We start from the raw sequence: 17745 nt of genomic DNA on the forward strand, positions 1-17745 counted from the left end.
TACCTGGGTGTATGAGAGAGGGAGGTCAGAGGGATGGAGAGAGAGGCACACAGAGAACAAGAGGGAGAGAGAGGGGCATACAAAGAGAGAAAAAGAGCGATAGAGAGATAGACATATTAGATAGAGGAAGGGAGAGAGAGTGTGAGAGAAGGGGGGGGTGAGATGGAGAGACAGAGAAAGAGAGGGAAGGATGGATAGGGTGTGTACATGTATAAGACAGAGACAGCAATAGTGTGTCCAGTGTGAGCTGAGAGAGCGAGAGAGAGAGAGAGACTACCAGAATGGCCAGGGTCCCCAGGGCGGCAGACCATGTGACCATGTGATGGAGAAGAAAGCTATTTTCGGCACACAAAGTTAACCTACTTCTCTTATTTTCTACCTCTGACACTCCTGCATAATACCCTACACCCTCCCCTGCTGCTTCTCTTTGTCATCCTCTCTCCACGTATTGCTCTCCCTCTGTGCCCTCCGCTTCTTGTCCTTTTCCTGTTGGCGTGTCTCTCTCTCTCTCTCTCTCTCTCTCTCTCTCGCTCTCTCTCGCTCCCTCAGCTCTCTCCTCTCTCTCTCTCTCCCTCTCTCTATCCCTCTCTCTCTCTTCTCACCCCTCTCTCTCTCTCTCTCTCTCTCCTCTCTCTCTCTCTCTCTCCTCCTCCCATCTCTCTCTCTCTCTCTCTCCCCCTCTCCTCTCCTCCCCCCTCTCTCTCTCTCTCCTCTCTCTCTCTCTCTCTCTCTCTATCTTGTGGTTATATTTTGACAAGTTGTTGCGCTCAATGCGTTCTGCTACTTCTTCTGCTGTCCCCCCCCCTCTCTCTGTATATGTGTGTGTGTGTGTTGTGTGTGTGTGTGTGTGTGTGTGTGTGTGTGTGTGTGTGTGTGTGTGTGTGTGTGTGTGTGTGTGTGTGTGTGTATACATAAACATACACACACAGCTTATTTTTCTTCTTTTTCAGAGATGAAGAAAAGCGGGAAACGTTTCTTTTCTCACGCAGGAAACCTGGGTTTCCAGGCGGTTAAACGAGCTCTCACGCACATTGGCCTCTCTCTCTCTCTCTCTCTCTCTCTCTTCTCCAACGCTCCATTGTAACACCTTCAGGGTTAAATTAATTTCACAGTGTGTGCGATGTACAACATGGGGGGAGATACAGAGCAGAGCACTAGGCGAGTCTTCACAAACAAACAATGGCAGTGACGCACATCGTCACACACGACCTATGAGGACCCTATATGGACAATGCCTTTTTGTCTGATCATCTGTGTGCTGTAATCACAACTACACTCCTGTGTGCTTCCTTCAGATGTTGTTGCATTCATCCGTGCACCAGCACATCACATGGTTCTTAAAGCCCCCTTTTTTCTTCATTCCAGAACAAGATTGTATTTTGCAGCAACATGTTTTGTTTGTCCCTGCACTGTATATACAAAGAAAACCTACACAATACACATACATACTGTACATTCAGTCACATGCATGCACACGCACACGCACACATGTGCTCGCACGGCACACGCACGGCTCACGCACACATACACACTCAAACACATGTATATACCGTTCAAGCAACAAAGGCACAAAAATGGAAAACCTCAAAATGATTTCTTTAGCCTCATTCGCATGGGAAAAGTATTACGTTTCATACATAACCCGGGGGGTGATCACGTCAGTAAATTCGAATATGATAGACTTCGTATCCTGTGCGAAACGTGCCACATGAAACACAGAACGTGGGGAAGAGCTGGGGTGAAAAAAGTAATCAAATGTTTTACTTGAGTAAAAGTATCAATACTGCAATGTTGAAGTACTCTGTTACAAGTAAAAGTCCGGAATTCAAAATTTACTTGAGTAAAAGTACAAAAGTATTGTTATCAAAATGTACCAAAAGTACCAAAAGTAAAATAACTAAAATGTTTGAAAATAGCCGATCTACAAGCTCACAACGCGTCGCGATGCGACGCGTTGTGAGCTTGTAGATCGGCTATTTTCAAATAGCCTTGGCATAAAATAAGGCTAAAGTGGTTAATGTATGTTTTATAATGTAATAATTTATATCCGCAAAGTAACTAGTAACTAAAGTTTTCAAATAATTGTAGTGGAGTAAAAAGTACAATATTTGCCTCTGAGATGTAGTGGAGTAGAAGTAAAAGTACTGACAATTGGAAATACTCCAGTAAAGTAAAAAATCCTCAAAAGTGTACTTAAGTACAGTACTTGAGTACATGTACTTAGTTACTTTACATCACTGCCCGGGGTGATCATGTCAGTAAACTTGAGTAAGACACAGACTTCGTATCCATGTGCGAAACGTGCCACATGAAACACGGACGTGGGGGAAGAGCTGGGGGTGATTTTGAAATGACACGAGGCCCCCAGGTAATACCGGTCCCGTGCGAATAGGGCTTCTAGACGGCGACTACCAGGGTTTGGAGATTCTTGAAGCTACAGTGTAACTCATCTATCATTCCAACATTTCATTTATAATCCACTTCGGGAGAATATTACCCCGCTCTGCACTTTACAGCCCTCCCAGAAGAACCTTGAGGGTTTTACACCCGACAGACATAGACATCATTCATTACATGACAACCCTGTGTACTGAATTACATGGAGTTGGGACAACTCAAGGAGGAAAGGCAACTCCTCCCCTCGCACCATATCAGCGAGGCATACGGTGTGTCGCTGCTGTCGGGCAGAGACCTTGTATCTCCATGTTTAACCCATTAAGACCTGAGGCCGAATCTACAAAATGTCTTCTAAATCCTAACAGTTAAAAAAAAAAAAAACTATGTTGCTATATCAGTGGTTCTCAGACTATTTCATGTCAAGGACCCAAAGGATCCGATCGGCGGCCATTTTTTCATAGAGTTATAATGTATCAGAGTGCAGTAGCCTACACCTCCCATTGAAAGCATATGGAGAAAATTCTGAGAAAATGGCCACTGGTCGGATTAAAATGCTTTTTATTGAACAATACGGAAGATACAGGTACTTAAGACCTGGGCGTTTTAACTCGTTACATGCATGGCCGTGGGGTCAGCACTTTATATTTGAAATCTGAACGTTTATGTAGATGTACATGGTTATAAATGTAGAAATGTCTAAAACCAGGAACAAGTAGCGCCATGACGCTTGTGACAGACGAGCGTCATGTGAACCATGGCTATACGTATACCCAGCCATGTCTGCCGCCCCTTCTCTCCCCTTTTCTCTCTCCCGTTCTCTCTTTCTCCTCCATCCTTCCCCTTCCAAGGTCATGACGGGGAGGGGGGGTCTCCGACATCTTTCACCAGACACGCACGCACCATGGACCACCCAAGCCAAGAGAATCGGGGTTACAATCCTCCCTATAGGAACGTCCCACACTCACCCCCATGCCCCTGGACTCCCAGCCATCCCTCAACCCCCATAAAGTGGTGGAAGAAGTATTCAGATATTTTACTTAAGTAAAAGTAGCAATACCACAATATAAAAAAGACTCTGTTACAAGTAAAAGGCCTGTGTTCAAAATGTTACTCGAGTAAAAGTACAAAAGTATTGGCATCAAAATATACTTTTAAGTACCAAAAGTAAAAGTGCTAATGTTTGAAAATAGCCGATCTACAAGCTCACAACGCGATGCGACGCGTTGTGAGCTTGTAGATCGGCTATTTTCAAATAGCCTCGGTATAAAATAGGGCTAAAGTGGTTAATGTATGTTTCATAATATATAGTAATGTATATCTGCAAAGACTCTAGTAACTACATTTTTCAAATAATTGTAGATGAGTGAAAGTACAATATTTTCCTCTGAGACGTAGTGGAGTAGAAGTCAAAGTATTGAAAATTGGAAAGAGTCTAGCAAAGTAAAAAGTAACTCAAAATTGTACGTAAGAACATGTACTTAGTTACTTTCCACCACTGCCTGGACTCCCGGGCATCCCTCACCCCCATGCCCCCTAAACCCCCATGGCAGCGATGCCTGGGAGTCCAGGAGCAAGGGGGTGAGGGATGCCTCTATAGACTCACAGTCTATTGCTCACCCCCCTGGACTCCCGCGCATCGCTCACCCACATGCCCCTGGACCCAGGGCACATCACTACCATCTGCCCCCCCCCCCCTGGCCTGAGTTCAGAATGGAAATGACGTTGAGGATGAGTGCTTGTATCTGTTCAGTTTAACCCTTTAAGACCGGGAACGCATCTGTGCGATTTTTAGATGTATTTGGGCTATTCAAAAATAGCAGATCTACAAGCTCATAGCGCGGCACTCGGCTAATTTTGTTAAATCGTGTAAATATATAGTATCATAATGGATTAATTGGCCGGTTTGGTCTGATTCAACCAATACTTTTGTTAGTCTTTTATGCAGTACCAGCCGTTTCAACAAGTGTATGTATGTATGTATATACAGTATGTCTCCATGATCATGAACACCTGCAACTGATTACAACACAAACAGGATGGCACAGTGCGCCCATCATACAAGCGCCACTTAAAAATACATGCACGCACACACTGGCCTGCACCGTGCATGTGCGTGCAAAGCACACGCACACACAGGCCACTTATAAACGCACGCCAACACACAACAGAGACACACAGTGCGTGCACGCGCACTCAAGATGCACTCAAGCACACACACCGCACGATATACGCTATCGCAGCAGCCTGCCATTTCGATCTTTAATTAGCAATATATTTGCTTACTTCAACACCTGGGTGTGATTTGCTTCAAGTGTCGCTGTTAAGCAGCCTATTGAAATGAATGGATATAGGGATTTAACATCGTTCCTCTAGTTCATGTATAGCTCAATGAAATAAACTAATCAAAGGCACTGCTTACTTCACACACTGGGTGTGATTTTTTTCAATGCTGAGTGAAATATTTCTTGAAAAATGTTGAGCACCAACTCTAGATATTACCCATCTATTCTACTAGTCTATAGGGCAATAGCAATTGTGCAATGAAAAAAGGTTTTGTTCTCAACTCTCTCTATGGTTGTATGTGGCAACCACAATTGTATTGATTTGTTGATTAAGCTTGCCACTGACGAGATTTCTCGTCAGATTCTGCAAATTCTGCCCGCCATTGACGAGTTTGACAAGATTTTGTGTTTTCAGTGGTTTTCCACTAGATGGCGCTGTTCGCTCGCCTATGGATCACTGTTTGGCTCTCTGTGAAGGAGAGAAGTAGCGGGTGATGTCATCGCAAAAAAAAAAAACACCCCGTTCTCTCCCTTGCAATTCCATCTGGAAGAATGGCTTTTCCACTGTTTGTGTTGCTTTTTGGGGAAAACAGCCTAGCATTCAACTGGCCACAACTATGGAGTGGATGATCGCGGCGGAGATAAATACTGGAGATAAATATTCTATTATTTTTCAAAGGTGAGCAAAACCACTCGAAAATCGCTGGCAGTGGCGTGGCAAAATTACGTTTTATTTCTGTCAGTCAAAGAGTTAACAACAAATCGATTTAATAGTCAACAAATTCTCATTAAAAAAAAAAGAGGGTCATGAGTGTCAATATTGAACTTCTCTCTCTGCTGGGCCCTTTGGCAAAGCATCTCTGTGTTGGAGTTCAAATTCATTGTCAGTCAAGCTGCCAAGATACTTGTACCGTATGTTTCAACAACGTCTACCACCTGGCCCTTGATGGTAGTGCTCTGAGGAGCGGAAGGCTTGCACCTAAAATCAATGTGCACGTCTCTCAAGAGGCATTCTCCGAGTACATTTTCTCCTCGAGTCAACATCTGATGGATGTTCCTGGTGTTCATGTAAAGCTGGTTGTTGCCTCCAAATTAAGACTCAATGCAGGAGACAGAAAATCAAAATGCTCTGGTCAGGGATGTAGTGTCCACTCGATTGAGGAAGGAGCGGAGGGAGGGTGGGGTGCATGCCCCCTCAGACACTAGCGCTATCATATCCCTCATATTGAAACAATGTCTAGATGATTATAAGTATAATATACTTATAATACTTGCCAATCGGACTTGTATCATATTATGATACAAGTTGCATTGTGTTCGGTACATTTTTGGCAAGTAAACGCCAACATCGACTCGTAGCAGCCAAGCCCATTTTCCGTTGCTCTTCACTGCATTATGAGAGATGTTTATGTGAACTTGTGCCCACTCAAATATGTGGAGTGGTACTATGTGCACGGCTGGAGCCAAAAGCATCTCACTCCAAATTCAAGGCAGACCAAACACCGAGTGAAATACTAAGTGCCAATCGGAGGTACGTGTGGGGTCAAAGTGTCGGTGATGTTTTATGCAAGATCAGTACACCAAGAGAGCATCAATTCTCTCAATGCCACCACAGTTACAGTAATAGGAAACAGTTTTGCAGCAGAATATAATGCATTTAACTGGCACAGCATGGGTAAATATGCAAATATGTAGATCCCTACAACTCGACAACTATGCTATTTTGTATGATTTTATCTTCTCTAACATCTCAATTTGATCATATCTCTGAAAAAAGAAAATTGCTTTTCTTGCAACACGTCGTGAGCCTGTAGATCGGCTATTTTTGGCGAATATTCCCCCCAGAATAGGGATGCTGGGGTTCAAGCGGTTAAGTGGCTTAACTCAAGCTGGCTTTTTTTTTTTTTCATTTTGAAATTTACTTCAAACGGAAGAAGTGAAAATGCTGCCAGATCTGACAGGTACAAGCAGCTCGGAGAAATCTATAGCTGCGGGAAAATTGCAACATGTCATCCGACAACTATTGTTCTTTTGAGAGAATTGCTTTGATATAAAAATTGAATTATGATGAATGACTTGGGAAATATGAGAGGAATTAATCTATTTGTATGGACCCCCTTGTCCCTGGAGACCGAGGCTGCGTTCTGTGTTTCTTTTTCACCCACTAGTTACTACTGTGTGTGTGTGTGTGTGTGTGTGTGTGTGTGTGTGTGTGTGTGTGTGTGTGTGTGTGTGTGTGTGTGTGTGTGTGTGTCCTTGTCTATCTGTCTCTCACATTGTCTGTTTCCAAGAGTATCAGCTTTATACAGCCTGCCAGTCTGTCTGTCTGTTTCCATGACACTTGCATTGGCACGCTCGCACGCACGCACGGACGCACGGGCGCACATACAGTATTACTACACTTATGAGGACATCGGCATTTTAGGGCAGCGATTTTATGAATTCCATTTTTACGTGTGTTTGGCATTTTTAACCCTAAAGCTGAAAATAGGTGATCTACATGCATGCTTACAACACTTGTAGATCTACTATCTTCTGTGTCGCGCAACTAAGTGTAAATCGGGCAAACCTAACCTCTGAATGCTTAATCCTAACCCTAACCACAACCTGAACCGTTTCCTGATTGTAACCCTCGTGCAGACACAGTACAAAGATACATGCTACCATTCATTTTCAATGGAAGCCAGCGACATGAAGACACAAAGCAACATACAACGTTTGTAGACTGCTACAAAAGATACAAAGCTACAAATTCAAGTTGAGCTGGGTTCAACTTCCAGATACAAAACTACAAATGTAGCTCCGATGACGCAGCGAAGCACTAACCAATCAAATTGATTTCTTTATTTAGTATTCCCCCCCCCCCGCTTTTTTGTCACCGCGTTCTGGCTTGTAAAATCCGGGCGCCGATGCCCAGCGCGAGACACCATCAAAGTACAAAAGTATTGGTATCAAAATGGACATAAAGTACCAAAAGTAGAAAGTACTCATTTCGCAGAATGTCCCATTTCACAAAGTTTTTCAAATGTATAAAATGCATAAAAATAAATAAAAATGCATAAAAATGCATTTGAAAATAGCAGATATATACAAACTGTACAATGCGTTGCATCACAACGCATTGTACAGTACTTGAGTACATGTACTTAGTTACTTTACACCACAGTGGAGAACCGGACGGTCCACGAGGGAGCAACGGACACGGTCCACCCGTCATGACCGCGTTGAGCAACACCGATACAAAGCAACAGAGCGACAAACATGTGTATTTTTGCATCTTTGTATTTGCCTGTGTGAACGCAGCATTACTCCCAAAATCTATTTCATCCATTAAACAACAATGTATCTCACGAGGACCAGGAATACTGGTCCTAACAATGTCCTGTTTCTCAAATTCTACTCTATACTTGTGGGGGGGTATGTGTGCAGCGTGCACACGTATTCACCCAGCTAGCACCTCATTCAGACCGGGGCCAGAAGTGCCATCACACATTTGCAGTTCCCAGGTGCTGCGAGACCACAGACATTTTAACTCACATTACTGGGTAGCTGGCTGGTCGAGCACCCCGCCACGGCTCCTGCTGTTGCTATGCAACTAAAGTGTAAAACAGTGTGAAGTGAGGCACTTGAAAAGTGTTAAGGTTTCACATTTTTTACACGGGCACGGGCTGGGCAAGTAAATGTGTCTGTTCTATTGAAAAAAAGGCCCCAAAACCCTGCTGCCTTTGCTGCCATTAAGGATGGACTTTAAGAAGCACTATTCGCTACGCTGACTTTTATAAGCCTATATCTACTTAAACTCCAAATCCCATGATCCCTGGGAGTGTTGTAGAGGCGGCGTGTGGGGACACATGCGTGGGGTTTGTAGTCCCAACGCGATCATCCCGGGAATTAAGTGGCTTGCTTTATTATCTGCCTTTATGGCCTCGCTCAATCAACCCTTCATCTTCTCCTTTTCTCTGGAGTCGCAACCTTCGCCTTGATTCTGAGGCTGAACATCTCTCTGCACACACAGACACACACACACGGACACACAGAGACACCACACCGGCACATATACAATATGCAGACGCGCACACACACAAACACAGACGCGCACACACACACACACAGAGACACCACACCGGCACATATACAATATGCAGACGCGCACACAAACACAGACGCGCACACACACACACAGAGACACCACACCGGCACATATACAATACGCGCGCACACATACACACACACACACACACACACACACACACACACACACACACACACACACACACACACACACACACACACACACACACACACACACACACACACACACACACACACACACACACACACGCACACGCACACGCACACACACAAACACACACGCACGCACACAGACGCGCACACACACACACACAGAGACACCACACCGGCACATATACAATATGCAGATACGCACACACACTCACACACCCCCCCACACACACACACACACACACCCAATGTAGATACGCACACACACAAACATACAGTAGATACAAGCACACAAACACACACAAAGTTCTCCCCAGCTATAGAAAGTAAACAGGATTATCTTGGCTATCCCTCACTCCACTGTAAACGGCCTGTAATGGCAGCAGTGCTTCTAAATCCCCCCCCAACGCGCCTGCCCCCCCCTACCCCCCCTCCTTTTTCCCATTAAACATGGAGGTTAATCCTCCCCCCCCCCCCCAGCGCACCGTGGCCCAGGATAAGCTGTCAGAGCTGGACTGCTGATACTCAGCAGCCAGGCTCCAAGAACCACCACCCAGCATGGACACAGCTGCCAGCTAGATACAGCCCTGTTTACGTACTGTAATGTGTGTGTGTGTGTGTAAGTATTTCATTGGTGTGCTTGTGTGTGTGTGGCCAGACATACTGTATGTGGGCGCGTCACGTGCACGTCCATGTCTCCGCATGGGGATCCGTCTCCACGGGGAGTTTGCATGTTTCTACGTGAAAATCCAATCTGTAGCCAACAGTGGTGGACAGAGTACTCAACCCCAGTGCTTCAGTCAAAAGTTTCGATAATCCATGGTCAAATATTTACTCAACAACTACAAACTGAAAGTTGCTCTGTTAAATTTGTACTGGAGTGCTTGGTTTAAAAGTGATACGTATTCAAAAGTATATGCCCACAACGTGTTGTATAGCAGCGCATTGTGAGCTTGTACACTGGCTATTTTCACTATTTGTTTTTAAAATAGGGCTTAAGGGGTTAATTCATGATGTATGTTTGTAAGTTTGGATCCCTTCCTAGAAATGGAGCCAAAAGCACATGCGTGACGTCATGAGACCTGACGAAGATGAATTGACATCGAAATGTTATCACTCTGTTTGCCTGCACCCTGTAAACAAAAAGGCTTTAATTGTCCTAGCTTGCTCCAGTGCCTTCCTTCTATACTGTACTTGAGTACTTGAGTGCAGTACTCAAGCAAAAGTACTAGTTACTGTCCACCACTGAGCGTTTGCACTTGTGCATCCATCCGTATCCATGTCTACGGGAGTTTGCATGTTTCTATGCGAGAATCCAATCTGTAGCCAATCTGTATAGGCTTGACACACGTGTGCTCTGAAGGGCCCTGAAGCCAAATAGCACGCTCAGCACTCGGCCGCGAAAGGCTGCTGACTGTTGACACAAGCACGCTGACCCGTCCCTCCAGCCCCCCCTGCACTGGTCTAATGGAGTAATGGGGCTCAATGATGAATCACTAATGTTCAGAAATGTCACATGAGTGAATGTGTATTTTTTCCCCGCTCCAGCACACTGTATGGCACGGGCAACCCATTGCAAAGTCAATATTAGACCGTGTGTGTGTGTGTGTGTGTGTGTGTGTGTGTGTGTGTGTGTGTGTGTGTGTGTGTGTGTGTGTGTGTGTGTGTGTGTGTGTGTGTGTGGGGGTGTGTGTGTGTGTGTGTGTGTGTGTGTGTGTGTGTGTGAGAGTGTGTGGGTGTGTGTGTGTGTGTGTGTTGGGGGAAGGAGAAGAAAGAGTGGGTATCAGGCTTATATTTCCTATTTACCCTTAAATGGGAATTACTTTTCTTTCTTTGGAGTCTTTGGAATAGGATCCAGATTTCAGAGGAAAATGCCTGTTAGGATAGGTAGACAATCTACACCAGTGATTCTCAAACTTTTTCATGTCAAGGACCCCCAAAATGATACTTATGTATTTAGCCGCGGACCCTTATCTAAACAAATATTTTGTGCTAGGGACCTCCAGAAGAAAAGATTTCTGCTATAAATTTTCCCTTTAAAAATATGCGTTCAAAGATTTTCACGATTTCTCAAAAAGAGCAGATCGACAAGCAGATATACAAGCTCATTTAGAAAATGAGTTTTTGGTGCTGTTTTTTTCTTACGTTAACAGAAGCTGCTCCTCTAGTGTTGTAACCATGTTCAGAAGTCATTTGTAACTGGTGAGCCAAGCTAGACGGCGTATTGGTGCTAATAATGTTCTGCAGTAGCATTCAAAAGACTCACCGATAATTTCTGTTCAACCATTAGCCATGCCAGATGTTCATGCATATACAGTAGCTAATACTTGTCCTGTATGAACATCCTAGTGCCAGAAGAGCCGCTTTATTCTGAGCAACCTGTAACTTTTTCAAATCAGATTTTGTAGCTGATGACCACATTACAGGGCAGTATTCTAAATTAGACAGAACCAAAGAGTGAATAACTGATTTCATTAAAGAGGGAGTGATGAAAGCAGAGCACTTCCTAGTCATGCCGATTCCTCTTTCCATTTTGATGACAATATTGTTTATATGTTTAGACCAAGATAAAGAGCTATCAATTGTCTCTCCCAATTATATTGAGGAAAATGTGCTTCTTTTGTATGTCATTATTGTTTTGTAAAGTGAATGGATAATCACAGTAACTGTGTGTGCTGTAAACCAGTCAAGGACCCCCCAAATTGATTTGGCCGCTGACTATACCAGTGACCCCCAGAAGAGAAGATTTGTGTTAACATTATTAAAAACGTATATTTTTTTGAAGATTTTTGTTGTTGTTGTCGTTAGATTGGCTAATACATGTACTGTATGCGTACTCTAGTATGGACGACCCATTCAAAACATTTTTTGCCTTTTTCGTAGCTAACACAGGTGCACAGAGCACAACATTCTGCAATGCTGTTAAATGTCTGTTTAAGTTAAGGTTAATGTCCATTTTACACCCCGTCAATATAAAAGCATTGTAACCAATCAATCTGCTCGTATTGTTCACGCATAATCCATCATCATCAAACAGCTGTAAAAGCAACTCAAGTAAAGTAGGCTACATTATCTCTCAGGCGATGGTACTATAATCAACTAGACAATGTCAGCAGAAACTGTTAAGTGATTGCTCCTATGCAGTTGACATTCTGCTGAACACGTCATCGCTTCAACATTGATTGTAGATTTGTGTCTTGTGATTGCAGACAGATTGTGTCTTGTGTGTATGGGTGTGTCCCACTTCCCAATGGGGGCGCTAACTTTAACAACACATGAGTTAATAGTCGCGGTGTGACGCGTTGTGAGTTTGTAGATCGGCTATTTTTGAAAAGACGAAGTTTAACTTAGGGTCAAAGTGGTTAAACTGCAAGATTTTTACACTATATTTACACATTTTGCCGGGGACCCCCTGGGACTCCCTCCAGGACCCCCTGGAACTCCCTCCAGGATCCCTTGGGGTCCCCTGGGCCCCGATTTGAGAACCACTGCCTTACACGATCGTACTCACATGCTTCTAAGAGTTCTATAGCCCACAGTCCCACAGTCCCAGTGACGCTGTGGGCTCATTGAAATTCCTGCTCCGGGCTCGAAGTAGACACCATCTCTTTCTGTCGACTGTCGTCACACTTGTTTCCCTTCCCTTCATCTCTCTCTCTCTCCCTCTCTCTCTCTCTCTCTCTCTCTCTCTCTCTCTCTCTCTCTCGCTCCCTCTCTCTCTGCCAGCCCAGACGTGTCTGACTGTGTTTTCTCATTGGTTGAACTTTTGCTCCCATAATCCTTCATTCCTGGCAACTGCTTTCCATCTCCTTGGAGCCTGGCTGAAGTTGTCCTTGAGTACTGATATGTGTGTGTGTGTGTGTGTGTGTGGGAGGGGAGGGGGGCGTCAACTTTCTCCGCATCCTAATATCTACCATTACAATAGTGGAAAGTAAATAAGCACATTTACTTTGCCGATTTTGCACCCAAATCCTATTTGAATGAAGTTGAGGACATAATAAACATGAAGCTGGAGTGTGTTTTGATATTGAACATGATTGCGGCGACTGACATCATCGATCGTCGTACAGAATGTCAGTTCTTCCTGTAGTTTCCAGTAGTTTGTCAGACCTTCCCTGCTCTAAGGTGCCAGTTACCTTACCAATATTAATATTGCAGACACAATACCAATGACTGTTTGCCTAATACAGGTTAAAACAAATGCCTAAAGAACTAAAGAAATTCAAAACAACAGCCAAACTAACACAAAAAAAGAAAACTCCAGTCACACCCCGACTACTTGGTACAGTCTGACTATAAGAGTATTTGATAGTCTTAGCAAGGTGATTGCCAGTCTGAGGTAAACTACAGGAAACATGGGCTTTAGTCCATTGTAGTACAGGAAGAAATGACATTCCGTACAATGATGTCACAGTCGCCAAAACCGTGTTCAAAATATCTAAACACAAAACGCACTCCAACATCATGTATATTATGTCCTCACCTTCATTAAAATAAGTTTTGGGGGCAAAATCTGCAAAGTTGTCCTTTAAACCCTCTATTCTTAGCAAAACGGACCTGAGTTACATACTGTACATGGACCTCTTTTGTCCCTAGTCTACACTTCGCCAAAAATAGCTGATCCTCAAGCATACAATGCATCGCAACACGATACATTGTGATCTTGTAGATCAGCTATTTTTGGCTAATGTTCCCCCTAGATTAGAATAAGGATGCCGGGGTTCAAGTGCTTCAGTACTGTACAGTAGGCTATACAGTACAATTTTATACTTCTATCCCAGTGCATCTCAGAGGCAAATATTATACTTTTTACTCCACAAAAATTATTTGAAAACTTTGAAGATTTTTGATTATTACGAAATATGCATTGACCAATTAAGCCCTATTTTATACTTTGTCTATCCAAAAATAGCTGATCTACAGGCTCAAAACTGTGTGGTTAGCTTGTAGATACGCTATTTTCGATGACACATTTTGAAAACTTTTGAAAAACCTGCAAAATGGAACAGTCTGCACTCTTTTACGGTTGCTTCTTTAAGTATTTTTTGCTCAATACTTTTGTACGTTCACTCAAGCAGAATCTTGAATACAGTCCTTTTACATACTAATATTGTTATATTGTCGTATCGCCACTTTATGAACATAGTAGTATTTCTTCCACCACTGCCATTGTGGAGTGTTAAAAGTGTTAAAACAATGAAGTTCACACGTTAGAGTACACAGGCATCTTTTAACACAATCTCTTGTCATTTATTGCTGCGCGTCAGACATAATCACACTAATTATCCGCTGTCAGGAGCGAGTATGAAAACAAGTCCACCACACCTTGAAAGCGAGGCTGAGGGTGACGCTCTCTAATGACAGAGGCGTGGGAAGTGGTGGCATAAGGAGGGAGAAACAGCTGGAGGTGTTAATAAGGTGAAAAAAAATAAAGCGTGAGGGAAGTGACAAGAATAGAGGGCGAGGAGTGGAGGGGGTAAATCGATAGCGGAACAGCAGAGGGGATGTGACAGCGAGCGGGGTGTAAATGGCAACACAGAGAGGGTTAAGTAATAAGAGAACAAAGGGATGTAGAGGGAACTGGTTCGCATAATGAATGACAGCGTTGGAAGAAGTATTTTTACTTTACCACTTATATGGCTGAGCGCAGCCTCAGGGCTCCATGCTAGTGTCTTTTCTGTTCTCTGTTATCTCAGTAATCACGACGCATCGCAGCGTGACGCGTTGTGAGCTTGTCGATCAGCTAGTTTCAGCACAAGCTTTCCCCACAATACGGATGCTGGGGTTTAAGTGGTTAACTAAGAAGTAGCAATACCACAATTTAAAAATACACTGTTACAAGTAAAAGGCCTGTTTGACTTGAGTAAAAGTGCAAAAGTATTGGCGTCAAAGTGCCAAAGTGAAAGTAATAAAAGTGGTCAAACATTTTCTTTTTTTCCCGCAAATAGCTTATCCACAAGCTCAGTGAGGTTGTAGATTGACCTTTTTTTTTATAACCGAAGTATAAAATACAGCTTAAGCAGTTCATGTATGTTTTGTATTATTCATCTAAATCTCAAAAGTAACTGACTAAAACTGTAAAGTGGAGTAAAAAGTACAATATTTATAGTAAAAAGCCTTGAATTGTACTTAAGTACAGCACTTGAGTAAATGTACTGCATGCGGGAGCAAAGTGTGAAGAAAAAGATGGTGTGAAGTTGTGGAAAGGACATTCGCAGTTCGCACACAGTTAATGAGGAAGAGTCTTGCGTTTAGAAAAGGGAGAGAAGGTGAGTGACCTGCCACGTCCTTCACTGTCCATTATCAGAAGTCAATGCAACAATTCCGACAGGCATTACGGCGGACATGTGCAGGCATGTCATGCAACCCAAAATTGCATGGGGGGCAATATATCGTAACAATATACAGAATATAATGTAAGAAAATATTTGGAACCCAAATATCCCCTCAGTTTCAATGGGCATGAACGCAGGCTATTAATCGGTGCATGGGCTATTTATAGATGCGAAGGCCACACACTGCGGGCAAAACACCCCACAGGCTGAACAAGAACTCCTGTCTTCTCTACACAGAAAAGTGTCTATTTAACTCTGTTAAACTCTTGAGGGTTTAACTCTGAGGGTGTGTGTGTGTGTGTGGATTCTCACAGGTCCATTGTTACACTCTAGAGTTAAACTGATTCTCAGGATTTGACTGTGTATGGATTTGTCTTTCACGCACACTACCTTTTCCTTTTACCTTTTTTTGTATGTGCATGCATATGCACATATATACAAATACGCGCACTCACACACACACTCATACACACACGCATTTGCTCACATATCGATAGGGTAACTCATTGTGTTAAAACAAAAGACATTTTACGAAGGCTGGTAGTCCGTCAACGTGACATTGATATCAAGGTAAAAACACAAGACACAAACATACTGTATGCACTGTCACTGCCTGGAGTGCAAGAAACCGTGACGAACAAGACAAGTGTGACTATATTCATCACTGTCCAAATGCATTGCTTCATCTGCTCCGATTTCACGCCGCAAGGACATAATCTATGAAAGAGAGACACCACCTTGGTATCCAAAAACTGTAAAAGGAGCCGTGTCACCTATGCAGTTATTCAGACAAACTGGCACACTTAGAGAACGATAAAAGCAGCTATTACGGCGCACACTAAAACCCGGCTGTAGTCCTATATTGTAACTGCCACGTACACTTTAAATAACGACTGCCTCTCATTAACTCACAACTCTTGACTTCTGGTAGGGTTATTAGCACGTTAGCACGTTAGCCCCAGAGTACAGTCATCTAGCCCTATACAGAGCAGAGTGGGGCTAGGTGGCGGTGACTCACCGGGTCTTTAGCTTGCTGCGCTAACACGGCGTAGGTGGATATCCTGCTGCACAGGCATTTGGTGTGGACTGGGGTAGACGCGACCGTTTGGCAGCCTTCCGTGCCCCAATTTTCTGCACCAGCTTCCCTGGAGATTTGGGAGGGAAGAGAGACACACAAACAACAGTGTGAATTGAAGGCAGACACATCCAAGTTCAACGTTACAGTAGCCTACACCAGTGCTGGACCGTAAAGAAGTACATGTACTGTACTTGAGTACAGCACTTTTGAAATATATATTTTTACTTGAGTATTTGAATTTTTGTTTTTATGACTTTGACTCCACTACATTTCTAGGAAGGGAAAAAAAGCACATTATGAATTAACCAACTTAAGCCCTAGTGTAGTGAAAATAGCAGATCCAGAGGCTCACAACACGTCACAATGTTGTGAGCTTGTAGATGTGCCATTACCATCACTGCAGTACACACACGCCATTGGAAGGTGCACTACATGCGACTTGAGCAGAGTTTCCCAAACACAGGGTCCCGGGCCATTTTGGGTCATGGCAGGTAGGTAGGAAAGTAACATTTTTCAAAAATGTTTCAATAGATTTTAATTTTCTTTAAAAAATAATCAATTTTTTTCCTCTGAAATAGTGAAAATAGCAGATTGACAGAGGCTATATATTCACAATTATTGAAATAGGGATTAAGTTGGTAAATTCATGTATTTTTGTAAGTTAGGGACTGGGGAACACACCAAATTTCTCTTCTGGGTCTCAAGCTGAAAAAGAACCCCTGGACTATAGAGACAGGGTGAAAGAGACAGACAGACAGACAGACAGACAGACAGACAGACAGACAGACAGACAGACAGACAGACAGACAGACAGACAGACAGAGAGAGAGAGAGACAGACAGACAGACAGACACAGAGCTTGGAGAGATAGCCATCCACTATCATCCATTTCCCATTCAGTCCTACACAGGCTCATTGTGCCGTGATGCCCACTCTCACACGACGACAGGTCCATTTATTCAGTTGGCACGAGAAGCCAGTGTCACCCCAATTGGTACCCTTTGAATCCTCCCTATTCTTCACTATACCCCCAAACACTCTGCCTCTCTCTCTCTTCATTTCTTTTCGTTTCGCCTTATCAATCTGTCTTTTCTTGAGCCACACGGTGGAATTGGACGAACCCCCTAAAAGTCTCACAAAAGAAGAAAATGCTGGGCTATTGAGAATGAGAATGGTAAGTGTTGAATCAGCTAATGTTAACAATGCTAATGTGGCATACGTAAATGGTGGACAGGGGGTTACTCAGCAATTTATGGGTGAATTGGCTTCTAAAGTGTCACTGGGAACGCGGCTCACTAGAACCGTAATGTTATAGGGGGAAAATAGACATCTTAATTGGCCTATTTTTTTCCTTTTCTTACCTCCATTTGCCCTCTCCTCCACCTCTCTCTAAACGCTCTAATGAAAGGTT

The 17745-nt window shown here is 43.5% G+C and overlaps 1 protein-coding gene across 1 annotated transcript in view; it reads right to left on the minus strand.

Moving 5' to 3' along the window:
- The window catches only part of adgrb2 (adhesion G protein-coupled receptor B2), a gene marked incomplete at its 5' end in the record, with an annotated part of 277462 nt that overhangs the window by 72782 nt on the left and 186935 nt on the right, over nucleotides 1-17745 (minus strand). Inside the window, one exon of the mRNA XM_080441985.1 lies at nucleotides 16275-16401. Coding sequence (XP_080298111.1) covers nucleotides 16275-16401 — 127 coding nt within the window. The remainder of the gene's footprint in view (nucleotides 1-16274; nucleotides 16402-17745) is intronic.

This window comes from Gymnoscopelus braueri (genome assembly GCF_963280865.1).
Source record: "Gymnoscopelus braueri genome assembly, chromosome: 11".
Classification (NCBI taxonomy): domain Eukaryota; kingdom Metazoa; phylum Chordata; class Actinopteri; order Myctophiformes; family Myctophidae; genus Gymnoscopelus; species Gymnoscopelus braueri.